The following is a 27,682-nucleotide window of genomic DNA, read 5'->3' on the forward strand; positions in this document are numbered from 1 at the left end:
CCAGCCTCACTCCCACAGCCGATCCTCTTATTTCTGCAGTGTGAAGGTGCTCCGTTTTGTTCTGCTGTCACGGCAAAGGAGATCATTACAAGCCTAGAAGGGGAGAGAAGTCAAGCCAGGTGAAAGCTGAAAGGGAGTTCCCCAAGGGGGGGTGTTTGCTCTATAGTATGTCTTCAACCATACCCAAGTCCCAGCATTAGCTCCTGGGTGCTAAAGGAGCAATTGCTATTCACAATTCCCTGTATGATCCCTGTGCTGAGTTCCCTTCCACTTCCTTGTTGTGTGCAGCTATTGAAATATGTGCGATAACATCATTATATTGCATGTTGCTCTGCCTTTGACTGATGGTTGCCAGTTTTGTGGACTGGAAGAGGGTATGGAGTTGCTGTTTCTCAGAGGCAGTCCTGCGAATTTTATCATGTCTAAATGGGGGTGTGCAAAATGGCGTTGTTGTTGTTTTTTTAATTTAATTTCATCATTAAATATTTCAGTTTTCTTATTTATTTGTTCCGGTCCAGCACTTTTTGGTACTTACCTTTTAATCTGTTATTTTGCTTTTATTCCTTGTGATAGCAGCAGCAGAGCTGATTTTAGCAGGAGCTGCTGGCAGTGCCCGTTTTATTTTTCTAGAATACTCTTGACGTTGGACTGTTCTGGAGCATTGTGTTGTGTGTGCATCATGGGGCGAGGGGATAGCAGTTGTCACTAAAAACGCCACCCCACCGCTGCCTGATCCCATTCTATCCAGAAATGACCTAGAAAAAATACAGTGTCCAGGACATTCTTTCCCCAGATACCATGCTGGTAAGCTCTTCGTTCTTTCTGAAACCAGATTTGTAACCATAATGTCTAATTCCAATCTGAGATTTCATGTATGAAAGACGCAGCTTGGATTCTAATGACATGCACAATATATTCTTTGAAAGCTCATTCTGGATTCAGAACATTTGTTGGTTCTAATGTGAGATATTATTTTCCTGACCCTGTGAAATTTGTTAAAATGGACCAACGGTATCTGAATTTAAGTCACACGTAGAAAGAAAGAAAGAAAGAAAGAAAGAAAGAAAGAAAGAAAGAAGCAAGCTGTGGGATGGGGGGCATTTTTCACATAACCCTGGATCTGTCCATGTCAGACCCCACCCCCTGAATTTGCTGAAAGAGTTAGCACAGTAGTTCTTCACAATTCCTCTCTGCATCTACATGTGTTTGGGTGGCGCTGAGCCTACCCCCAAGCTGTTCTGCCAGTTAAATGGTCAGCTTCCTTTTGTTACCCCAGGAGTATCACCTGCTCTGCCAGGAGCCTGTTCCTTTGTAAAATCAAAACTTGCCCATCACAGATTTGTTCCTACCACGGTCGCACCTGCTGGTATCTGTGTGTCATTTAAAAAACATTAACGGAGATCCAAACAAGGAAAAACAAAGCTTGCTGGCTTGCCTAAGTTGACAGATGAAAATGTTCAGCAGTTGCTGCAGGAATGTCCATCGTCAAAACTACACATGGAATGGAAGCAATGTAACTTACCTCACTCACCCTCTTCGCTAATGACTTCCAGAGGGGTAGCCGTGTTGCTACAAAAGTTAAGCCCATTGGTTTCAGTGGGTTGACTCTGTGACTAGTGTTGGGTCTCACCCAAAGAGTCTTGTAGAACCTTGAAGAAGAAAAAGAAAAGATTTATTGTGGCTAAGTGTCTGTGGTCTGCAGCACGTCTCTTAATGGGTTGCTAAGGATACATAGTGGCTTGCCTAATGGGTACCCTCTTCTGAACAAGAGCCTTACGGTGTGAGACTTGGATGTTTTGCTTTCTTTTGGCATCTTCTGATTGGAGTAGTATGCCCTCTGCTCGCAGAATATATTCTGGATGGGGTTGTCTTCTGTGGATAAGTAGTCTAGCCTTTGACCAGGAGACTGAACTTTTGGGTTTTCTTGCTCTGTAGCTAGGCAGGCTGTGTGTAAGACACGTGTGTGTGTGTGTGTGTGTGTGTGTGTGTGTGTGTGTCAAACTACTGCTACACATTGGAAGGATTCAGCATCATGGCTTCTGCACTGCCAGTGCTGTGAGTCAACAGCTATTCTGGCAGATTGAGCTCTGAACTTCTGGGGTAGCACCTAGGCTGCAATATCAGTCCTGGCTCTGGAGGACAATTCCCCTTTTCAAGGTGCTATTTATGTCCCCCAATCTTGTTCCTCAGTTTGGGCAACTTGTCTCAATGGAGAGAACCTCACTTGGCCAATTCCCCTCTCCCTGTAGTGTTGCCCCTTTGAACCCAACCCCCTGGTTGCCTGGCTTGGATTCCACAACCCGCCTCTGTCCATTTGAACCTTTTAACGGCTGCCTTTGGCATGTCACCGCTTGCTCACCTTGGGGCAAGTCCTAACAGGAGCAGTTGAAAGCACTGGGTCTGCTTAGCTTGGGGAACATAAATTTAGTGGGGGAGAGACGATAGTGATCTTCAAAAATAAGAAGGGCTATCATGAAGAAGATGGAGGAGGCCTGTTCTCTATTGCTGTCGGGGGCAGGATTAGACAAATGAATGGACTGGATGGGTCATTGGCCTGATCCAGTAGACTCTTCTTATGACTCCTCTTCCTTGTCACCCCCAAGGCTTCAAGAGCAAAGGAGGAAGGATCTCAGGCAAGAGCTTTAGGCAAAGTACTGGCTAGGTGTATGTGCGTCAACTTGGGAGGAGAGGGAAACTCATGTGAACACTTGCCTGGATCAGGACCTGGATGAAAGCCTGGTAGAGGTGGAGTCTGCATGTCCTATAAAGCTCTCAGTCTACATAGAAACAAAAAAGTGCCAAGCTCCACTACAAAGCCTTTCCTGAACTGGGTAACAAACAAGTTGCCATTAGACGTTGCCCAAAGCAAATGTAGAGGGTGAAGTTTCAGAAGGACTTAAGGACAAGCAAGAAGGGTTTTGATCCGGCTGGCAAAATGTCTCAGTGTTGGGATGGTGCTTCACTTCCTTGCAGAGAGAACTCCCAGGTGATGACATTCTGGGATATAATCCTCCATGTTCGAGGCCAATAGTTCATTATGCTACATCCCGAGTCTCATCAATTTCTGGTGCTTGTGTTGCATTAGGTCTGTCATTTACATTGCAGCCTGCTTAAGCAATCTTTAATGCTTTAAAAGCTCCCGGTGTACATGGCAAATTAAAGCTTTGTCACTGATGGGCGAGCTTTACCTGGCTCACCTCGTAATGACTTTGCTTTTTCTGAGCTTTCTTGGAAAATTCCCAGAAAATGCTCGGAGTCTTTCTGAGTTCTGGAAAACCAAAGCTCAGAGGAGGTTGATCTCCCAGCTTCCCCTTCTAGTCTCTGCACAGTGGGCATTGTTAGACTCATCCTTAGGGCTTGGTGCTGCTTAACATGCTAATAATAATAATAATAATAATAATAATAATAATAATAAATAATTTTATTTATACCCCACCCTCCCCGGCCAGAGCTGGGCTCAGGGCGGCTAACAACAGTAAAATTACAGTAAAAACATAATGGGGGGGGGACCAATTTAAAATACAGGTTAAAATGCAGTTTAAAATGCAGCCTTATTTTAAAAGTATCCCATAGATCAAAACCATAAGGGGAGGGAAACATAAGGGTCAGACTGAGTCCAAACCAAAGGCCTGGCGGAACAGGCCCTGCGGAAAGATGTCAAGTCCCGCAGGGCCCTGGTCTCTTGTGACAGAGCGTTCCACCAAGTCGGGGCCAGTACTGAAAAGGCCCTGGCCCTAGTTGACACCAATCTAACCACTTTGCAGCTTGGGACCTCCAAAATGTTTTTATTTGTGGACCTTAAGGTCCTCTGCGGGGCATGCCAGGAGAGGCGGTCCCTTAGGTACGTGGGTCCTAGGCCTTCCTAGATGTGTGGAAGTTGTTGTTTCCCATGCCTACCTGTTTAGTGGATTGTGCCAGGAATGGTACTGTGTACCCTTGCAGCGAAAGATGCTCTTGAAAAATCCCCCGGATATCCACGCCCAACTTTTATCAGTCCTCCCCAACACCACTCCCTGCTTTCGTAAGGGAGGGCTGGCTGGTAGCAGTGTTGAACCTATTATGGCTCAGACCTGAGCTTCATGGGCTCATAATGCAGGTGAGGTCTACAAACTGCCACTGTTCTGAAATTTGCCGCCACCTCTAAGATGTACCAGTGCCCAAATAGCTTTAGAGTGCAGCCTCTCTCCTTGTTGCCGTATTTTCCAACCGCAAGCTCTCAAAAGACAGATGCACTTGATAGTGCTATGGATCTTCATTTACATGTAAATTGTAAAGCAATTTATTTGTCTCCATGGTATTAGACCAATTCAAGTGGGAAACATTTTCAATCAGTCCAAATGGAGAGAGATGTGGTCCACTCACTCCCTGGTGTACTCCTTCTCCTCTAGCTTCTTCACACTTTTCCTGCCTAGGTTTTTAGTCAATCTGTAGGAGGCTAATAGATGAAGCAATGCACCTTTGGGCACATTTTCCTATGCCAGGAGGCAACAGAACTGTCCCTTGGGATCTGTGGGCCTAGTTTAATTCCTAGGTCCATGTTTCCTTCCTTGCCTTTCCTTCCTTAGATGTATATCACACACTCTATTCCCATCTGGCTTCTGGTCCATTTCCAAACAAAATTGGGAGTGGTGGTGCTTACCTTTAAAGGCCATAAACAGCTGAAAGACTAGGTTCTCTGGAGGAACGGCAGCTCCCATATCAACCGGACTTTGTGCTGAGGTCATATTCAGACCATATTCTGCCAAGTGCCACCACTATCCAAAGTAAGGCAGGTGGCACCAGGAAAACAGAGTCTTTTCAGTGGTGGCACCACTCTTTGTGGATTTCCCTCTCCAGGTAGGCCTGCCTGGCACCAGCATGGTTATCCTTTAGGCACCAGGCAAAGACTCTCCTTCCAGACTTTATAAGGTATCTTAATGTATCTCCCCTCCCGCTATCAACATGTTGTTGTACACAACTGCAGCTTAAAAGGCTGAGTGAGCACTGTCTTCCTTAGAACTCATAGAATTGTACAGTTAGAAGGGGCCGTACAACACCCTGCAGTGCAGGGATCTTTTTGCTCAAAGTGAGGACTTGAACCCACAACCCTGAAAGAGTGCACACCCTGAAAATGATCTCTTTCAGCTTCTGCCTTCTGGAAGAAAGTACAGGGTTCTGAAGACTAGGACTAGCCGCCTGAGAAACAGTTTCTATCCAAATGTGATTTTGGTTTTAAATGCAGTGTAAGGTAGTCTCTATGGGAGTGTATTGTTTTTAAAAATGGGGTACCAGAGTTTTTAGGGGACTAACCAGGTTGGGATAGCTGAGATAGCAGGCTTGTTGGTTTTGAATGTCTTATGTAGATTTTTTTCCTTCAGTTTCATTGTTCTGTATGGGACAATGACAATAAAGATTATCATATTTTCGTAAGAGTCTCATGCTCTACCAACTGAGCTATCCCATATGATAATAAAAGGCTAGTCTCCTCTAGTATATCTGCTTCTTTTGGAAGGGCCAAAATTGGAAACCAACCGGCAATTTAATAAAACAGTCGGGATTTACATGTTGCTAACTGGGTGCATTTGTTGAAACAGACCACTCCATCTGAAGAAGTGAACAAGAAGCAGCTTCTGTCACCCCACCGCCTTTCTGTGGATCAATCTGAGGAACGTTTCCAAAGGCAACGAGCTGTGAGTGCTGTCAGCATCATTACCAGTGCCATGGAAGGTAAGACGTTAAGTCCAGCTGCTCTCTCTTAAGTACAGTCAGAGAATCTTGAGAGAATGGCAGGCCGTGGTCCATTTAGCTCAGTTGCTTCGCACTGCATAGGACCTTTGATATGGGAGCATCTGCAAGAGATGCCCGTGTAGCTTCCCCTTTTAACTTTCCATGGAACATTACTGTGGTTGCGTTTTGAACTTCCTTCCCCTGACCAGTTCTAAGCCTTTCCCTCCCACACTCCCAAATTTGAAGGCATACTCCTACTTCTCTCAATTCCATGGAAACCTGGTTTGGGTACTTGGCAGTGCAGTCCTAGACACGCCTTCTCAGAAGTCAGTGGGTTCACAGCCAGGCTGTGGCAATTTATTCATTTTCATTCATTTATTATATTTCTTTGCCACCTTTTGCTCACACGAGTCACAAAGCGGCTTACATGCAATAAATAATAACACAGTGGAACATCACAATTACAACATAAATCTTATTAACAAATCATCCATAAAACAACCACCTTCTATTAAACACTGTTAACAGAACAGTTTAAAAAGAGGCTAAACAGCACAACCAAAAGAAGAGTCATGTTATGAAATTCAAAAGCATTACAGCACTCGTAATCCGCAAAACAATATTAACATTAACAAACTAACAACCCAAAACAAACTAAGCACTGTGGAATACACACACTCCACACCCCCATGATTCATCATCATCTACTCAGCTCATCAGAAGACACATACATACACACATAATTTAGATCCCATCATCCTTAGTTAGTAGGGCCAGTGGTCAGGAATGATGGGAATTGTCCTCCAAAAACAGCTGGAGACCCAAGATTTAGAGCTTAAAGGTTGTCCAACCCATTTTGGCCAAAAGTCTTCCTTGTGGAGGCAAAACGTCTTCAAAAATGTATTTCTTAAGCCAATAGTTTTAATTTAGGTATCAGACGATCCTTCCTTTCCTCTTCCATTTTATTTTAAATATTATTTATTGATTACATCTGTCTGCATTTCCTGCCTACATCTCCTGCCCAACTTTGGGTGCAAGGATTTGCCCTCAGAATTCTTCCTCCAAGGTTTGCTCTTCTGTAGAGGGGCCTGATAGATGTGCTGTGCTATCAGCACTGCATGAACGCTGCTAATTATGAACGTACGAAGGAAAGAAGCTTTGCACACCCACACAAAAATCTCCAAAATGGAATCTGGCTAAATGTCTGAAATTTCTGCTATTATTTGGAAGTTCTTGTCTGAGGCTGGTGTGTGCGGTGTGTGTTTTATAGTGGACTGCACCAGTTCAAACACCATGTGGGGAATAAAACATTTATTTATTTATCTTCTTAACATTTACATCCCGCCTTTTACCTGCAGAAAACAAACATATAAAAAATGAATATGGCACGGAGAAATGTTCTCATCCAGCAGTTTGCCTGCTCTGCTGGCTTTCTATTTGCAAGATTTTGGGGTTTGGTTTTAATTTGGGAGCTTATTTAAAATTGTGACTGTCTCAGTCACTATATTCAGAAATGATGCAATGCATTGTCACCTTAGTGTTCTGCTACATATGCTGGATCAGGCCTGAGAAGAAGATGGTGTGGTTTGGGGTTGGGAGATTTTTATCTAAACAATCCAGTGATTCCTGACCTTGCTCTGCTCAAGAGAGAGAGAGAAAGATCTTGTTAAATTCTGTATCAACCACCAAGAAAATGTAGATGGCAGTGGCCCAAGCATTTCTGCATGGGTCACCTTTAACAAAGGCTGTCATGACTGTTGTGGCTTTCAGAAACTAAGGCTAGTAAGGAACAGACATATAGCTGACGCGGTTATTTGCCATGTCACACTGTGGTGCCAAAGTTGGCCAAGCGGCAGGAAGCAAGGTCATTTGGACAAGGTTGAATTCCGCTTTCGTTTACAACAACCAATAGTGGAATGCAGGAAACTGCCGTCGTGCATGTCAGACTGTTTGACCATCTCCTTTGACTGGCAGTGCCTTTTAGGGTTCCCGACAGAGGTGTCTGGCTTCACCTGCTGGCTGGTCTGCTCACTTGGATGCACCAGGGTTGAAGCTGGACCTTCTGCTTCCAACACATGCAGTGGCGTAGCGTGGGTTGTCAGCACCCGGGGCAAGGCAAGTAATTTGCGCCCCCTAACCCGTGGATTTGCGCCCCCTAACCCTACCCCCCAGATGTTGTGCCCGGTGCGGCCGGCCCCCCCTGCACCCCCCACGCTACGCCACTGAACATGTGCTCTTCAACTGGCTATGGCTCTTCTCACTGTATTATATGTCTGTGTTGTTGCTTATAGATGATAGATAGATGATAGATAGATAGATAGATAGATAGATAGATAGATAGATATACTCCAAATGGGTGGGGTATTATTATTATTATTATTATTATATAGATTAGACTATATGCGACTGATCTTGCATGTCTGCTTCAAAAAACTATATTTGCTGTCTTTCTTTGGCTAACGCTAGCAGTAATTCATGTTTGAGGTCAAAGAATGAGGTCATAGAATTGTAGAGTTGGAAGGGACAACAAGGATCAGGTAGTCCAAGCATAGGCAAACTCCAGCCATAACAGGACCAGTGGTCAGGGATGATGGGAATTGTAGTCCCAAACATCTGGAGGGCCAAAGTTTGCCTGTGCCTGAGCTAGTCCAGCCCCCTACAATGCAGGAATATGCAACTGGCTCATATGGGGATTGAACCTGCAACCTTGGTGTTATCAGCACCACGCTCTAACCAACTAAGCTATCCAGGCTCCAGTCCAGATACTGCCACAAATTTAGCCCTCTTTCTTGCCAATGGATGCTTTGGGGTGGTTTTGCCTCCATTCTATTGAACTGTAGAGCAAGCGGCAGGCTTTTGAATGTCATTTCTGTGGTATGATTCTACAGAGAGTTATTATAGTCTCTGTTTACTGTATTTTCGGCAATGTGTTGGTTCTAAGGTTCTTTGTAAATATGGGTGTGTTTTTTAAGTATGTTTCTGTTGTCAGCTGCCAAGTGTTCTATATTGAAAGTGGGGCAGAAATGAAAGCAATTAATGAATAAATGAATCAAGCATGTGCTCTGCCACTTACTGTGGAACTTAGCAGACAATATATTATTATATATATTAATATTTGCGTGGTGGTGGCAGTGGCAATAGCAATAGCAGATGATCGAAATGAAGAAACGCACCTGAAGGTGTAAGTTGTCCTTTTGAAGAAATATAAAAGGTAAAGGTAAAGGGACCCCTGACCATTAGGTCCAGTCATGGCCGACTCTGGGGTTGCGGCGCTCATCTCGCTTTATGGGCCAAGGGAGCCGGCATACAGCTTCCAGGTCATGTGGCCAGAATGACTAAGCCGCTTCTGGCGAACCAGACCAGCACACGGAAACGCCGTTTACCTTCCCACCGGAGCAGTACCTATTTATCTACTTGCACTTTGACGTGCTTTCGAACTGCTAGGTTGACAGGAGCAGGGACCGAGCAACGGGAGCTCACCCCGTCGCAAGGATTCGAACCGCCGACCTTCTGATCGGCAAGCCCTAGGCTCTGTGGTTTAACCCACAGCGCCACCCACGTCCCTTTGAAGAAATATAACTGGGTTTAAATCAGAGGTGCTGGGCCTTTGTAAGCCTGGTGGCTGCATTCCATTTTGAGCAGCCTTCCTGGGGGGCACTTGCCAATGATGGTTAGGGCCAGAAGCAATTGTGAGCAGAGCAACAGACATAACTCCTACTTTGACTTATGTAGGCTGCATTGCAGCCATGCAGAATTCAGAGTTCCACCTACAGCCACATCCCCACAGTTCAGGGACATAATATTCCAAATGGACTGTTTCAAGAAGTGGCAGAGAGATATTTCCAGATTTGTCTGGCAGGGCAAGAAGCCCCGTATAAAATTTAAGATTTTAACTGATGCTAAAGAAAGAGGTGGATTTGCCCTGCCAGACTTAAAACTTTATTATGAATCAGCCGCTTTTTGCTGGCTGAGAGAATGGATGCTTCTTGAAAATACAGACGTTTTGGATTTGGAAGGTTTTAATAATGTATTTGGTTGGCATGCATATTTGTGGTATGATAAGGTCAAAGCACACAAAGCGTTTAAAAACCATATTGTAAGGAAAGCATTGTTTAATGTCTGGATAAGATATAAGGATTTGTTAGAAAATAAAACCCCAAGATGGCTGTCACCTATGGAGGCAAAGGCTCAGAAAAAACTCAATATGGAGGCCAAATGGCCGAAGTATTGGGAAATTTTGGAACAAGAGGGTGACAGATTAAAATTACAGAGCTTTGAAAAATTAAAAAACAGAGTGCATGATTGGCTCCATTACTACCAAATAATGGAGGCATACAATCAGGACAAAAAATTAGGTTTTCAAGTGGAAAAATCAAAGTTGGAAACAGAGTTGTTAGACCTAAAGTTAAGAATTTGTCAAGAATGTATAACTTGCTACTGAAATGGAATACTCAGGATGAAATGGTGAAATCTGCTATGATTAAATGGGCACAGGATGTTGGACATAACATTATGATGGCTGACTGGGAACAGTTATGGACCACTGGTATGAAGTTTACGGCATGTAATGCCTTAAAAGAGAATTTAATGAAAATGATTTACAGGTGGTACATAACACCAGTCAAGCTTGCAAAAATCTATCATTTGCCCGATAATAAATGTTGGAAATGCAATGAAACTGAAGGCACTTTCTTTCACCTTTGGTGGACATGCCCAAAGATTAAGGCATTCTGGGAGATGATCTATAATGAAATGAAAAAGGTATTTAAATATACCTTCTTAAAGAAACCAGAGGCCTTTCTCCTGGGCATGGTGGGCCAATTGGTGCCAAAGAAGGATAGAGGTTTTTTCATGTATGCTACAACAGCAGCAAGAATACTCATCGCAAAGCACTGGAAGACACAAGACCTACCTACCAGGGAAGAATGGCAGATGAAGCTGATGGATTACATGGAATTGGCAGAAATGACTGGCAGAATCCGAGACCAGGGAGAAGAGTCGGTGAAAGAAGATTGGAAAAAATTTAAAGCTTATTTACAGAAATATTCTAAAATTAATGAATGTTAGAAAGATGCTGGAAAGAAGTTATATGACTTTAGTAGAAATATTATAAAGAATTAAGTATGAATAGCTGACATTGGGTAAAGATGTAAATTTAAGTTTAAAATTTCGTTAAATTAAATTATGGAACTAAATTTGTGAAAGAGGGAAAGGACTTGCTAGAATATTTAATTGAACTAGAATACAAAAAAGGAGGTGTGAGGAAGTCGAGGAAATAAGCTAATGAAAAATAAGGATATGAAAATATGGGGGTCTTTTGTATGTTTGTTTGTTCTCTTTTGGGGTTTTTTATGTTTTTGTTTTCTTTTCTTTTCTTTTGGTATTGTTGATGTTTTGTATATTTCCCTCTTGTTTTTCTTTTCTTTTTTGTAATGTTTAAACTTTAATAAATATTTTATATATATAAAAAAAAATAATATTCCAACCGGGCGAGAAAGCACTTGTGGAAGGTGCAGAGCCATGGCAGCTTGGAGGACGTGGCCTTGGCAGAAGGTGTGGCTGGATGGAGAGGCCTGACAGCCGAATTTAGAAGCTTAAAAGCTTAATGGAATGTGTCCATTTCCTTGCTTGCTTGCCATTCCCTGACCCCTGCATTGTGTGCCTTGCTCCTTCTCACTTAGAGCTTGAGGAATCCCAACAGAAGTGTCCTCCCTGCTGGAATCATTTTGCCGTCCGCTTTCTCATTTGGGAGTGTTGCCCGCTGTGGCTGCTGATCAAGAAGAAAGTGAGGTTCATCATCATGGACCCGTTCAGTGACCTCACCATCACCCTTTGCATTGTGATGAACACTCTTTTCATGGCCATGGATCACTACAAGATGACGGAGGAATTCGAGAACGTGCTCAACATCGGTAATCTGGTAAGAAGATTCTTCTCAACATGGATGCAGTGCATTCAGGCAGGGAGAACCAGAATCCTGCTTCCAATAGTGTAGGCATAGGCAACCTTTGGCCCTCCAGATGTTTTGGCCTACAACTCCCATGATCCCTAGCTAACAGGACCAGTGGTCAGAGATTATGGGAATTGTAGTCCAAAACATCTGGAGGGCCAAAGGTTGCCTATGCCTGCAATAGTGGTTGGCCAGTTGCCTGCGGATGCTCATCACTTACGCAGTGGAATCTTGAAGTTCCTTTTAGCTAACATGGCTAATGACTGTATGGCATTCCAATCTTCTGTAAATACTTTACTTACTTCACCAAACCATTTTTTAGGCATTGCAAGTATAGGCCATAAAAACAACAACATCCATATATGAAATTTTAAAATATATACAAATAAGCAGCTATGTAAAAATATGTAATAATGAGGATTTTCATTGGAGTTTCTTCCCACTAAAAAATGCCATTCAGCACTCTTAAGAAATACTATTGATAAAAACTATTTTGTTAAAACCCTCTAATACTTAGTCCACCCTTGCATCAAAATAAAGTGGCAGGATCTTGAGGTGCTAGACTAGACTGGACTGCTTTTAGCTGCAGGTGGCATTGTGGGCTGAGATGCCATTGTGGAATGCAGCAGGGCATAGGTCATGTCTCATTGAGATGCAACATATGTTCTTTCCAGAAGGTCTCAAATCTCAGCCGTGCATCCCTGAACCGAACCCTTTCTACCCCCACTTCATGCTTTTGCATGTGTGGAGTGAGCCCAGAAGGGACCCAGTTACTCTCATAGAATTGTAGAGTTGGCGTGTGCCAGGAGGATTACCTAGTCCAGCCCCCTGCAATGCAGGAACGTTTTGCCCAACGTGGGGCTCACACCCTTGCCCCTGAGATTAAGAGTTCATGATTCAAACAGCTCAGATGTTTGCAGGGCCGTCTTAAGCATATCTGGCACTGTGGTGCAAAGATCTCTCCGGCACGCCCCCCACCCGGCAACTCCAAAACAACGGAGGGGGTGGTGGAAAATGTCCTCTGCCTCCCCCACTGCCCCGATCCCCGGTGTGACGGCGGCAATCAAGCAGGAAAATGTGCTGGCTTACATGCTCTTCCATCTATTAATAATAATAATAATAATAATAATAATAATAATAATAATTTATTATTTGTACCCCGCCCATCTGGCTGGGTTTCCCCAGCCACTCTGGGTGGCTTCCACAGAGACCAAAAATACACTAAAATGTCACACATTAAAAACTTCCCTGAACAGGACTGCCTTAAGATGTCTTCTGAATGTCAGGTAGTTGTTTATCACTTTGACATCTGATGGGAGGGCGTTCCACAGGGCGGGCGCCACTACCAAGGCGGCCTAGGTTTCTGCGGGGATCACTCTCCTCCTGTGGAGGCTTGGGAAGGAAGCTGCTCGCCCGCCAGCCATATAGTTGGCGGGGCGCAACTGGTGGGCGTGCAGGGAAAGGGGAGGCTGCCGGCAAAGTTGTGCAGCTCCCCCACTCACTAGGGCACCCCTGAGAGGCCGGCACCCTGGTGCAATGAACCACTAACACCAATGGGAAAGACGGCTCTGGGTGTTTGTCTAAAACTGTAAAGTTTCTATCGCCCTGCGGCAGGTGGGAAAGGGAGTTTTGGGAGGAAAGCACCCCTCTTCCTCCAGCTGTGCTCTCATAATTGCGGGGAGCCACCTGTGACAGGAGAAGCCTGCTTACAGCTTAGCATTCTGTTCCTTTCCACAGGTCTTCACTGGGATTTTTACGGCTGAAATGGTCTTCAAACTCATAGCTCTGGATCCCTATTACTACTTTCAGCAGGGCTGGAATATTTTTGACAGTATAATTGTCACGCTAAGCCTGATGGAACTAAGTCTTTCCAGCATGGGAAATGTGTCTGTGTTACGCTCCTTCAGACTGGTAAAGTATTACGTCTGCTTGTCTGTCTGTCTCTGTCTTGCACACCCATTGCAACACCTTTTATCAGTTTTTAGAGGGAATTTGTTTAATCACACAACTCTTTCACCTGAAAACTGCAGCTCTGTCATGCATTATTTAAAAAATGACTTCTTGTTTCTCTTTTTCATAATAAGACTATATGAAAGTAACAATTTTCAGACTAAAGGGTAACCTGCTATGGCTAAGCTGAAACAGCTTACTTATGTTTGGTGTCTATGTTCATATACATTGCACCATGCCTTCCTTTGGAGGCTATTTTTTGCACTTTTCCGAGGAGCATATTCATATTGCTTTGATGTGCTTATTCTCAGCACTATTTTTCCATTTTCCTACATGGCACTTGCAGTCTTTGCCCTCAGTTGTCCACACTGACATGTCACCCAATTGGCTTGGTTGGTGACCCACATGACTTTGCCGGTGTCACACAACACCAGTGTGACGATGTCTCAGAAGCTCAAAAAACAAGAACCTCCACAGCCGGACCTCGTTTGTGGGCAAATGACGCCGAGGTTTCTGAAGGCATAGAAGAAGATGGATAATAGCACCGAAAAGCAGCAGCACCCATAGGGCAAAAGGGTGCTGAAATGTACCTAAAATGTACTTGGCAAGATTAATAATTTATTTGTCTGTTTGCTTTTTTTCAAAGTAAATATCAACACTGTGGAGAATAGTTGGGACAGTTATGGAAGAGCCAGTAGCTTTTGCTATTTGCTTTAAATATGCTGAGGGCGCCAGAGGCAGGCCATGACATATAAGTAACTAAGATTTTGGGGCCCTGTTAGTTTGCTGTGCTTCTTGGGTCCCTCTCTCTTGCCCAAACACATATATCCTCTTCTGTAACAGAAGATGCTCTAGGACAGGCATAGGCAAACTCTGGCCCTCCAGATGTTTGGGACTACAATTCCCATCATCCCTGACTACTGTTCATGTTAGCTAGGGATGATGGGAATTGTAGTCCCAAACATCTGGAGGGCCGGAGTTTGCCTATGCCTGCTCTAGGACTAATTGGGTAAGGGGAGGGGGGGTGTTTCTACCTGTTCTATTCTACTCTCTAAAAACCTTCCATCGCAACAAAATCAACCCAACTGGTACAGCAAAAGTAGTCAGGCAGCCCATTGTATCCCTTTTGTGAAGTAACCCATTGGGTTCTCTGCTCTGTATTGGGTGTGAGAAACATCAGAAGCTGCCTTATAGAGAATTAGAACATTGAGCCATATAGGTCAATATTGTCTACATTAACTGGCATCAACTCTCCAGGGAATGAACCTGGGATCTTTTGCAGGTTCCTCTGCTGTATCCTCTGCTGCTGAGCTGCAGCAAAAGTGTTTCAGTCTGGATCCCAACCCAAGTGGGTTTCTAGTCAAATCTCCTTGTGTGGTTTGCCATTTTGAATGCATCCTCCTGTGTTTTTCTTGTCCAGGCACAGAATTGTCTTGTGTGTTTGTTTATCTGCAAGTTCTCAGTTGTTGGGTTGTGTTTTCTTGGTTTACAGCTGAGGGTCTTCAAGCTCGCAAAGTCTTGGCCGACCTTAAACACTCTCATTAAAATCATCGGAAACTCTGTGGGTGCCCTGGGGAACCTCACTCTCGTTCTCGCCATCATCGTCTTCATTTTCGCCGTGGTTGGCATGCAGCTCTTTGGGGACCTGTACTACAAGCACGTCACGAGAATCAGCACCACGGATCGGTTGCCCCGCTGGCACATGAATGACTTCTTCCATTCCTTCCTCATCATCTTCCGCATCCTCTGTGGCGAATGGATCGAGACCATGTGGGACTGTATGAAAGTGGCCGGGCAGCCTCTGTGTCTTCTGGTCTTTTTACTGGTCATGGTGATTGGCAACCTGGTGGTAAGTACGACAAGGCATTTTCTTCTTTTGGAAAAAGTTTCTCCGCCGCCATGCCATGCCCTCCCACTCACAGCAGCTGCTGGTTTTCAGGGTCTCCGGGGCTCATGTTTAGGACATTGTGGCTTTTGAACCTGGAACCTAGGCTAGAAGGTGTCCTCCACATGTGTTACTCCTCTTGCAGATTCGTTGTGTGTGTTGCAAGAAAACCTATCGGAGAAGCTCACAAACGTGAACTCCTCCAGTCGACTGTGTGCAAAGTTGATCAGAACAAAACTCAGCCCTGCTCATAGCCTGTCAGAAGCAAACAGATTAGAGTTGTGTTTGCAAAGACCCTTGGGTAGCCTCCATTGCTGCTGCCTCCTTCCTTACCCTTCCTCTGGGAACACACCTCAGGCGGGGAAAGGCAAAGGTGATAGCAGTGGACACAGAAAACGCTCTGTGCACCAGGGCACTGAGACAGAAACCCTCGGGGGCCTCTTTTCAGTATCCTCAACACGCAGCACAGGAGGTTGTCTTGGCAGGAACTGGAAGACTACAGTCATCTTCTAGCTTCAGAGGGTGGTAGTCCATCTCTTGTGTTGCCTTTTCATGTGGTGGTATGGCAGGGAGTTGGGGGTCCATGGATCTCCTTTCAGGTACCATGGTTCAAAGGCTTGTGCTCTTGAATTGGTCACTCTGTGTTGTGTGCCTGAGACTGAGACATAGCATTCACCTGTTTGTGTGTTATAGCTCCTGCTCTGGAGATTTTTGTCTTCTTCCGTAGTCTTTGCCCAAAGCTTGGAACGCCAGCCTTCATACACACATGCAACCACATGGAAACAGCTTCATCGGAATGGTATCTCATGCAGTCTGTGTGTGTGTGTGTGTGTGTGAGAGAGAGAGAGAGAGAGAGAGAGAGATGGGACCATGTGGGCTACTGCCCAAGTTTCTCATGCAATTGTACCCATGCACACCATTGCAGAATTCACACACTCACCTACCCCACAGCCATGTAGGGTAGCGCAAAAGAGAAGCAGCTCACATGTAATTGTATGTTTGAGAAGGAGATCTTACAATCCTCTATACTGGCACCCTCCAGATGTTGTTGGAATTCACCTCCCATCAGCCCCTGCCAGCATGGCCAATGGTCAGGGATAATGGGAGTTGTAGTCCAAAAACTTGGAAGGCACCCAAATGGCAATCCTTGCTTATCCAGCCTTTAAATGTATTGCTCTATTGAGATCTATAAGCTGGTTGTGTTTCTACAAAGCTCTCCTACTAGCTAGCCACAGGCCTCAGTAGAATACTTCCAGTATAGAATAACTTCATATTGGCTTGAATTTAAGATATGGGTGATCATCTAGGTGTTAACATTTGTAGCTGGAAAAGCATGTCAGCGATTCCTGAGCCTTTGGCATTAATTCATACTTCCTGAAATGCATTCTGGCACATTGCAGTACTGTGGCGAGGCTGCCAGTTTCCCATCAGGTTATGTTAGTCATCCCTGTGGAATTGAATATCTTGACCACGGCCACCAAATTAGGGTCTGCATAGCTCTCTTTAGCACCGTTATGATGCACAACTGTAATCTCGTTGCATTTGGAGTGTCATTGACAAATGCCGTCAAGGGTCTGATAGAATCAGGGAATGGGTGGAATGAGCCCCACACACTCGCGCCGAAACGGTTTCGGGACTATCCACCCTTGCATAATGATGTTTACAGTTAGATCTTGCAAAATGGCTTGGCGCATTTCAGATGGAAATGAAGGTCATGGGGTTAATACAGCAAACTGTGGCTTGGCAAGTTATTAAGGAACGATGGAGTGTCTCGTTAACGGCACTCTGTCAGGAGTCCCGGCGATTGCCAACAAAATGTAATTGTACCCTTGTTGCATCATGTGAGGTGACACCAAGGAACCATGTGATGCCACCTGTCACTCAGAGGGGAGTTTTGTGGTGTGATTTTGAAAATTCTTAACATGCTTGCTTGGCAGAACAAATCTTGCTGCCAAGAGGGAGGGAGAGAAATACATTAGGAGCTCTGACCTCTAAACAGCTATGCTGAAATTTCGACCCTGAGATGCAGGGCTTGTGACCGCATTGCTCACTTTAGTTCTGAACAAGACAGTAGATGAATCAGGTCACCTGATACATTTATCACAAGAGAGAGCCTGGAATTTTCTGTGCCACCACTGAAGAGATATTCACGCGGTTTCATACCTTACTGGAAGGTCAGATCCCGAAGGCAGCCCAGCCAAGTGGCCAAGTGTGCCCCTTGCAGAAAAGCCACGCAAGAGCAACCAGCAGCCAGCTATCCATGTTATCTGGTGATATCATCAGAATAAAAGATCTGGATGCTGTGTCAGTGTATGGTCCCAGGGGTCTTGAGCCAAGGACTTCAGAAATAAAGCCCAGGCACTGTTGTCATGGCAGGAAAGGGAGCTGCCAGCCTGGTCTCCACTATTCATCAGGACTGTTGAAGACCAAGAGGTGGTATTGCTGGCGTCAGCTCAGCAGGTGTCAGGTGACGCAGTGGACCAATAGGGTTCCATCTTGTCTTATAATCCTGCTGATCTTAGTTCTTCAGTCTTCTCGTTCACCATCTATCTCTGGGCCTGTTTCATCACCACCCTGCTTTCCAGACAGATCACCACCTCCGTCTCCTGAAATATGGAGCAAGCATTTCCAGGCCTCTTAAAGGCGCAACATGTTTTTAGTTTGTGATGGCTGAATGGTACTCTGCTTCATAAGCTCAAGAGTTCAGAGATGTCGAGTGCTGAGCATCTAGATTTGGTGAAGATGAGCACAAGAAATAAAAGAACAAGCTTGGGACAGCGTAGATTAGCTGAACTTGCCAGGCACTTTTTAGCTCAGAGAGCTATAGAGAACAGTGCAACCATTTATGGGCAATGTGGTTTGTAAAGTAGCAGGCCTCAGTCTTAAATCTGAGAGATGGGTTTCCTCCTCTGCCTAAATCACTATATGGGTTCATTAGTGCTAGTGGGACAGGGGCACCCATAGACCCTGATTTAAATGCTGAGAGCCACTCCAAACCATTTCTTTTAGATGAGGGATAAGGACCATTCACTTGTGTGTATGCATGTGTGCGCACGCACACACTCCAGGTTAGGAAGCTTGTGGAATGTGTTCAGAATTCTAGATTGTGCATATAAATTGGACAACTTACTGGTCATTTGCAGAGAGCTGCCACCACAAGCAGACATGAAAGGAAAACAGGGAGCAACAGTTCAAGGAGATCTGGAACACAATGCAACAAATCTCTCAGCAAAGCCAGTGGAGGAGGCACTCAGTGGAGGTTGATTCTTTAGTGCCCAACCAACTTCAGTCTGTCCTCAGCCAGCCCCCTACCTGCCTACCATCTTACTTGCAACCAGTTTAGGAGGCTGTCCTGCATAGCAGCTTCCTCCTCCTTAATCTCTGTACAACTCTGTAGGGAGGAAGATGGGGACAAAGCTAGAATTTGTTGACTCTTCCTGTCACTGGTTCTGGTGCCTCCTGTTGTTGGTCTCCCTGGCTTCTGCCCTGTCAGCGCCCAGTGGCACTGGACAACAGTACGTCCTTTTCTCTCCCTGCAGCAGCCTGACGAAATGTCTGCTGTCAGGTGGCAGCTGAGGAAGGAAAGGCCCAGTAGAATTGGTCTTTTAGCAGAACTGATAGAGTGGTCTGGCCTGCTTACCCTCTGCTGAAGCCTGACAAAATTCTTGCTGGCAGGTGACAGTTAATGTGAAAATAACCAGGAGTCCAGCAGTTACATTTTTTACATTTATTGTAGTTAAGAGACACTGTTTTATCAGGGGCAGGAGAGACTTCTAAAATTCTCCGCATTGGAATTTCTACCCAGATATTGGGATTAGGTTAGCTGGTCTTCTTTTTTTAGGGGAAGCAATGCACTCCAAGGTTCCAGTTTTAATTTCTGAATTCCATACACACAACTGTGCATAAGCAGTTTGCTGAAGCTTTCAGTTCATTCATGTCTCCTTCCATGTCTCTTCTCATGCCCCCTTCTTTATTGGGGTGCCTGAGCACCATGATAACTCCGCAAACAACAACAACAAACTCCTCTAAATAAGGTTGCTGTGCTTACGACTGCATTAAGATTCTTGTTGTGCTGTGTTTTATCAATGCCCAAGAGCGGACGTACACATAAATAGGGCACAAAAAGAATTCTGATGGAGTCATGTGTACAGCTCACTGATTATGTGATCCTACTCCCCTATACGTATGTGGGCCTAGAAAGGATGTTATCCAAACTCAGCAAATACTGTAAAGAGGAGCAATTAACCACAAACTGTTTGAAAACCAAAGTGCTGGTCTTTGGAAAGAAGCCTCTCAAATTTCACTAGTCAGTAGATAAATCATGCAATTGATCAATGTCAGGTCTTCAAATACCTCACAGTATGTTTCAGTGAGGCCCTTTCTTGGAAGGCTCATACAGAGAAAACTAAAACTTTCACCATGCTAAGGCTGAAATTCTGCACACAGTGAACAAATAAGTCCCTTTTAATTTGACAGGATTTACTTATTGTTGTTGTTCTTCATTATTATTATTATTATTATTATTATTATTATTATTATTATATTTATACTCTGCCTTTTCCCTGTCAGGGACTCAAGGCCACTTACATATAAAATAGGAATAGCTAAAGACACAGAAGAAAATAATAATTAAAACATTAATAGAATATTCACACATAATAATAATAATAATAATAATAATAATATTTCTACCACACCCAACTGGCTGCGTTTCCCCACTCTGGGCAGCTTTCAACAGAACATTAAAACCAGAATAAAATTTCAAACATTAAAAACTTCCCTAAACAGATGTCTTCTAAAGGTCTAAAAGTCAACAACAACAAAAACAGCATGGCACCAGCCCCCTCATTAAAAGCAGCCAATTCCAAAACCCTGCTAGAACAGGAAAGTATTCGCCTGCTGGCAGAAGGACAAGTCTAGATTCTCTAGGAAGGGAGTTCTAAAGTCTGGGAGCAACAACCGAGAAGGCCCTCTCCTGTGTCCCCACTAAGCACCACCTCAATAAGAGAACATCTGTCTCTACCGGAAACACTGGGTTCCTCTGGAATTTTTATCCCTTATGGGACTTCTGTCTCCAAGGAAAATGAGAAAAGCCCATGTAATCCTCTTGCAAGGATGCTAACCTATTCCAGTTTTGAAAATGTGTCACTGTCATGCGTTGTATTGTCGTTAATGTACTGGCGGAAAGATGATACATTAAGGTCTGCTGTGAAATAAAAATGTTGGCGAATATTCAAGGAGATTCACGCTTGTGGCTGCTGAGAGGTTGGGGGGTTGTTGGGTTTTTTTGCATAACCAAAAAGCTTCCAGTTGAATTTTGTAAAATGCATAGCGGTGAGGCTGCAGCTCAGTGGTAGAGCATCTGGCTCACATGTAGAAGATTCCTGGTTCAGTTCCTAGCATCTCCAGGTAGGACTGGGAAAGACTTCCTGTCTGAAACCCTGGCCAGCCACTTCCTGTCAGTGTAGACAATACTGGGCTAGACAAACCAACAGTCTGACTCAGTAGAAAACAGTTTCCTATATCCCATCTAGACATGTAGGCAAGGCTTTTCAGGAAGGCAATATGATTACCATCCAAACTGATGCTAGCATCTAAATATACATATTTTCCCCACAGGAAGCAAGCCTTTTGCAAACAACAACAACAACAACTTTGAAATACTAATTTCCTTATAATTTGGAGAGAGGGGCGAAAGCAAAAGCTGCAGTTTTAAAACATTGTATTTCTGCTAACTGGTTTCCCCAAAGTGGATGTTATTCTTTAATCAACAATATCCTCTGGCTTCTAAATATTTATCAGACACAAAGTAGTTAAGAGTGTATTTATTCAAGAGATCAGGAGCATTTTTTTTTAACAAGCACAGTTAACTACGAGAGGAATTAGCTGTTGGAGGCAGGAAGTTCTTTCACCCTTGGATAAATAAAACATCTGAACTCTGCAGTGTTAAAACCCAGAAAAAAAAACCAAAATTATTCCAAGGATGAGAATGCACGTCAGCCTCTGTGGTATCCCAAAATCCCATAGGAGTGCAAGATTAGAATGGGGTAGTCGGTGCAGCCTCTTCCTTCTTCAGAATCTCACCCTAAACACACACACACATAGGGAGATGTTTCTACTCCTCATGATAACAGAAATATTCTGGAAAGCATATAGGCAATGACCTGCTGAAATTTCAAGGCCGCAAAGGTGGCTGAATAAGATTTTTGGTGGTTGTAGGTGAAGCTTCAGCATCCTTGCCCCTCCTATAGCTTGCAAAACCACAATTTTGTTGTTGCTTAGTCGTGTCCGACTCTTCGTGACCCCATGGACCAGAGCACGCCAGGCACTCCTGTCTTCCACTGCCTCCCGCAGTTTGGTCAAACTCATGCTGATAGCTTCGAGAACACTGTCCAACCATCTCGTCCTCTGTCGTCCCCTTCTCCTTGTGACCTCCATCTTCCCCAACATCAGGGTCTTTTCCAGGGAGTCTTCTCTTCTCATGAGGTGGCCAAAGTATTGGAGCCTCAGCTTCAGGATCTGACCTTCCAGTGAGCACTCAGGGCTGATTTCCTTCAGAATGGAGAGGTTTGATCTTCTTGCAGTCCATGGGACTCTCAAGAGTCTCCTCCAGCACCATAATTCAAAAGCATCCATTCTTCGGCGATCAGCCTTCTTTATGGTCCAGCTCTCACTTCTGTACATCACTACTGGGAAAACCATGGCTTTAACTATACAGACCTTTGTTGGCAAGGTGATGTCTCTGCTTTTTAAGATGCTGTCTAGGTTTGCCTTTCTCCCAAGGAGCAGGCGTCTTTTAATTTATATTATGTAAAATAGCAAAGATGAATCAGTTATGCGAAGTATGCAGTGTAGTTTACACTGGTCTCATAATTCAGATTTTAAATTGCAGGCCAAGATGTGTCTTCCTTCTGGTGCTGGACATGCACATTTCAGTTCATAATTGAGAAACGTTGAAGTACAATGTTTGGGAAATCTTTATTCCTCACCCTCCGCCATGTGTTGGGTTGCTACCTGGGTCGCCCTGACCCCCATTAAAGTTTAGAGAGTGAAAGCACACAGTCTCCTTTCTGTTCTTCCATCGCAGGGCTGTAATTGCTTGACCTTGTTACACTCTTTTCAAAATACAGTATTAATCGCTTGCTTCCGGGGCAAAAGCTGCACCAGCATTTGACCCATGTGGATTCTGCTCTTGAGTCTTGACTGCTTATTCCTCCGGTGCCTGTGAACAATATTCTATGTTATGTGAAAGGGAAAATGGCAAAGGCTTTGTAAATGAAGGGCTTCCCTTCTGTTCCAAATACATTGTCCCAAGGGGTTAACCTTGATATGAGGACTGCTAATTCTAGGGTGACAAGATGCAAAAGAAGATAGAGGCTCCTGGGCCTTTGAAAGGTGTGCAGAACATATCCTGAAATGCAGCAGAGCAATTTCCCCCTATAAAATTGAGCAGTAACCATTCATTTATATGGGAGAAAGTAAATGAATACATCAGGGATATTTGGGGGTGAGAGTCAACAAACCTCCCCTCTAGCAGCCTGCTACACATTGAGACTCAATTCTGATTTGATCTGCATGGACCCACGCGATATCTTGTTTCTCTTGGTCACGCTAGAGCATGACGGGATGTTAGGAAGGTAAGGGGGTGGGGCTTTTTCCTTTTTAGACAGACAAGATAGAATTAGAGCAGAAATGTAATTTTTTTTGCAAACGTGTATACTTTGCAGATGAATTATATCTATTTATAGAAAGGACTTTAGCTGTCCCTTTACCTACTGTGACTAAAGGCTTGTCCACACTTCTGCTCGTCCCCTAGAAAGCACAGGTCCGAATGGTTTCCCCCTTGCCCTGCACCTTTCCCAGGGAAACTCCACTGCTTAGTTCTGAGTGAGAGCAAATGGCAATTTGTGGAGAACCCAATTGCTGTTCACTCTGACTGAGTGCTAAAGAGTGGTTTTCCGTGGGGGGAAGCAGTGAGGTGAGGATGTGTAGATAAATTCTAGGAGCAATTCCTATGTTCATGGCTGTACCCAGTCCCCCTTTTAGAGCCATCAAAGCCAGTGGTCATTGCCAAAACTTGTGGCTATGAGTCCCATACATTAAGCATGCACTGGGTGAAGAAGTAACCCTCTTTCCACAAAGTGAAACCTCCAGAGTTTTATACGGCTTTGCTAAGCTGCAGGCTGATGCACGGTCAAACTTATCTTTACTTTCTTAAGGACTAGAGGCTTGCTTAGATTTTTAGAATGAAAAGCGCAGGTTCTTGTGATGCTGAATATTGGGCCCCGGTTCCAGTGTTTCAGCTTATCCCGGCATGATTGCAGAACAACACACGCACACAGCCATAACTCTAGGAAAGCGCCTTAGAAAGAAAGTTGGGAAGCAGCCAGGAAGCCCAAGGCAACGTCTGAGATAAGGAGAGAAAAGTCGGAGTATATTACATCACCTTGGACACCTCATTAAGCAAAGTGAATTCATCTCCAGACACATCCTGCTTAGCCAAGGAGAGGAAGCTCTAGCAGATGAATAAGCACATTCTGGGACACAAGCGAGCGCAAGAGACTCAAAACAATTGTCATCCCATTTGTAAGCTTGTTTGCTTCTGTTCTGCTTGTGAAGATGCTAGCTAGTGCTGTGTTAAGGTTCAGTTTTAAAGTTCCCCACCCCCAGTTCCTTCCAAATTCCTTTAAAAAAAATGTTTTAGAGAGAGTCAGTGGTTTTGTAAGTTGCACTTAGACCATGGAGATCTCGATTTCAATTCCCCCCAGTCAGCTGAAAGCTTACCTTATCCTTTGACCGCTAATTGCCTCTCAACTTTACCTGCCTCACACAGTTGTTATGAAGATAAAATGTGGGGTGGGATGTACATTGCCCTGCGGGAATAGGCCTAAGAGATGATGAAACAACTTTACAAAGCAATCTACAAAATTTAACGGTGCATAGATTTTAGTACCGTAGGTTGAAAGTGGGCAGGATGGGGGTTAGTAGCGAATTGCCCACCAAATGGCAGGACTGTGTGTTGTAGCTGAGTTTTAACGATGGGCTGCAGCGGAGCTTGAGTTGCTGTTTCTTCTTATCTGCTGACACCTTTTGCTTTCTTTCTTCCATTTTGTAGTTGCGTCCTCTAGGGTTGTCCCTCTTTTTGTGGCAGGGTTCCTGTGCCTTTAAAAAGTGTACAACTGGGACTATAGCTTGACAGTTCCAATTTTCCCTATCGCTGTATCTGTATTCTTTGAAATGTCACAGTTGGATGGATCTATAGGCTGCTGCCGCCACACCAGCCCTCAACTCTGCATTGAAAGAGCCTTTTCTGTGCTGCTTTTTCGAGGAAGAGGGAGTATTCTTCTTCCCAGGTGAAAGGCCACAGGTTCTCCATGACTATTATCTCCCCCTCCCTCGACTTTCTGGTGGTCCCTCTTCTGCTTGTGTCAAGTAAAGAGATTCAGGAAGAGGGATAACATTATTTCAGAAAGTTGCCGCAGCAATTTACAAACCTTTTTGGAAGCCTTACTTCATTTTTACAACAGCAGTATTAAGCAGGCTACTACAGTTAAAAGTATAAGGGACATGGGTGGCGCTGTGAGTTAAACCACAGAGCCTAGGACTTGCCGATCAGAAGGTCAGCGGTTCGAATCCCTGCGACTGGGTGAGCTCCCGTTGCTCAGTCCCTGCTCCTGCCAACCTAGCAGTTCGAAAGCACGTCAAAGTGAAAGTAGATAAATAGGTACCGCTCCAGCGGGAAGGTAAACGGCGTTTCTGTGCACTGCTCTGGTTCGCCAGAAGCGGCTTAGTTATGCTGGCCACATGACCCGGAAGCTGTACGCTGGCTCCCTCAGCCAATAAAGCGAGATGAGCACCGCAACCCCAGAGTCGGTCACGACTGGACCTAATGGTCAGGGGTCCCTTTACCTTTACCTTTACAGTTGAAAGTATAGTGGTACCTCAGGTTACAGACACTTCAGGTTACAGACAATTCAGGTTACAGACTCCGCTAAACCAGAAATAGTACCTCAGGTTAAGAACTTTGCTTCAGGATGAGAATGAAATTGATGGCAGCGGCGCAGCAGCAGCAGAAGGCCCCATTAGCTAAAGTGGTACCTCAGGTTAAGAACAGTTTCAGGTTAAGAATGGACCTCCGGAACGAATTAAGTTCTTAACCCGAGGTACCACTGTAATGAACTGGGTTGAGGAACTGAAGCTGAGGGAGATAGCTGCCTGCTGTTGGATTCTCAGAGAATGCTTTCAAATAGGTGTGGATGCATTAAATTTATCGTGAGGGATTTTTGCAGCTCAGGGTGGATAGGGGAGTCTGTTCCTCCGAAAGCATCCTATTCCAAAGTCTCCTTGCTCTCTTTCTGTACCCAGGAAGATCTTAACATAGAAGGGTCTTTTCATCAAGTGAGACCCTCTGTGCATTCTGAGGTGCCACAGTTCTGTGAGAGGACTGTATCAATTGATTTCTGTGTCTAGAACAGCTTTGCAGCAGAGGAAAGATACAAACCCGAGACCTTATATGTCAGAGCACAACTTTCTATCCACAGGATCACACTGGCACCAATCTATTTCTTGTCAGTACGAATGACATCAAATTAGAACAGCCGTAAAGCCCAACTGGGAGAAAGTGAAGGGGAAAGTTTCTGAAAACCAGATGGATACAAAATTAAAAGCGAGCCCTTTCCTCTCTCCTTTCATTCTCAAGGAATTCCCAAGTCGAATGTGTTTAATTAGAAAAAAAAATAAATCCTCGCTGTGGCTGGCATTCTTATTTAGATTTATTTATTTCCAGGTGAAATAAAATCTGTTTCAGTTGTAATGTAATAAAAATACTTTCCATTTACTTGCTCGCTGAATATTGGCATATATATTGCCTCAGTAATACAGTGGTACCTCGGGTTACATATGCTTCAGGTTACAGACTCGGCTAACCCAGAAATAGTGCTTCAGGTTAAGAACTTTGCTTCAGGATGAGAACAGAAATCGTGCTCCGGCGGCACGGCGGCAGCAGGAGGCCCCATTAGCTAAAGTGGTGCTTCAGGTTAAGAACAGTTTCAGGTTAAGAACAGACCTCCAGAACGAATTAAGTACTTAACCCGAGGTACCACTGTATTGGTCTCATCTGCTCAATCCACCTGAGCCTGTCTTCACATGCAAAGGAAGTCCCTAACTCACCAAGGGTTTGAGACCCATTAGCTACCTCACCTGGTTTGGTGGCCCATTGAAGCCATTCCAGGGATGTGGCTGCTGTCACATGCTGACAGATTGACTTGCACATGTAATTCAGAAGCCCGCCACGCTGCATATTGACCATTAGCTGTCCTGATCATGAAGTCTACGCTTGCTCGCTTCCCGTTCTTTGAGGTCATATCAGCGTTTCGTTGTTTTGACTTCAGTTCTCAAAAGTTCTACGGCCACGGTGCCCATTTAAATTCAAGTCTTGGCCTTTTGCTTCTGTCCCCGGTTTCGTAGCTTAACCCCGTGTCTGTCATTTCCAAAATAGGCAGGGGAAAACCTTGCTGTGGAATCCAGAGGTTCTCTGAAGTGGAGGACCGAGAGAGCCATCTCCTTATTGGGGCTGGAGATGGCTGTGGTCCATGCTTCTCTGCATTTATAAAATGTTTACAAAGTGAAGGAATTTGTTATTGATTTCCAAATAGCATTATGAGAAAGAGGACACTATGTTCTGGAGGTAACACAGCGTGAACCAAAGCAGTGGGGTTTAATGTTAGCTATCCCCTAAAGCAGAGCTCAGATACATTTCGCAATGAAAAATAAACCAGTTTCCTCTCTTGAGAGTGGCTGCCCACTGTTTCTTCTTAGCCCTACGCTATCTTCAAGCGAAAAGCAGTGATTGCATTGCTTTAAGATAGTTGCATTTAGGCAGCATGGTTAAGACATTTGCAGGGCTATGTTGCAGGAATAGGGGAGAAATTTACTTGCTTTGTGTTTTATTTGATCCACCCACCCCCCAAAAGATATGCAAACTAAAACTCAGCTATCCTTTGAAATTTGCGTTTCTCCGAATTTTGCAATGCAGTTGTCCAGCTAGAAAAGTGTACAGACACATGCATATTAGAGGGAAACATGGATAAAAAGGCATATACTAATGGGCAAATGGGCAGTTTTTCACTAGTAGTACATGAATATCAGTGAGATTGAATGCAAAAATGTCTGTCTTGGGGGAAATGCATCCT

At 44.4% G+C, this 27,682-nt stretch overlaps 1 protein-coding gene across 7 annotated transcripts in view; it reads left to right on the forward strand.

Moving 5' to 3' along the window:
* LOC308459004 (sodium channel protein type 5 subunit alpha-like) overlaps positions 1-27,682 on the forward strand; it is a 294,603-nt gene that overhangs the window by 162,195 nt on the left and 104,726 nt on the right. For all 7 annotated transcript variants that reach the window (XM_080973958.1, XM_080973961.1, XM_080973959.1 and 4 more), the window contains 4 exons: positions 5,574-5,706; positions 11,388-11,626; positions 13,394-13,567; positions 15,099-15,455. In XM_080973958.1, coding sequence (XP_080830084.1) covers positions 5,574-5,706; positions 11,388-11,626; positions 13,394-13,567; positions 15,099-15,455 — 903 coding nt within the window. The remainder of the gene's footprint in view (positions 1-5,573; positions 5,707-11,387; positions 11,627-13,393; positions 13,568-15,098; positions 15,456-27,682) is intronic.

This window comes from Podarcis pityusensis (assembly GCF_964106645.2).
Source record: "Podarcis pityusensis genome assembly, chromosome: 12".
NCBI classification, from domain to species: Eukaryota; Metazoa; Chordata; class Lepidosauria; order Squamata; family Lacertidae; genus Podarcis; species Podarcis pityusensis.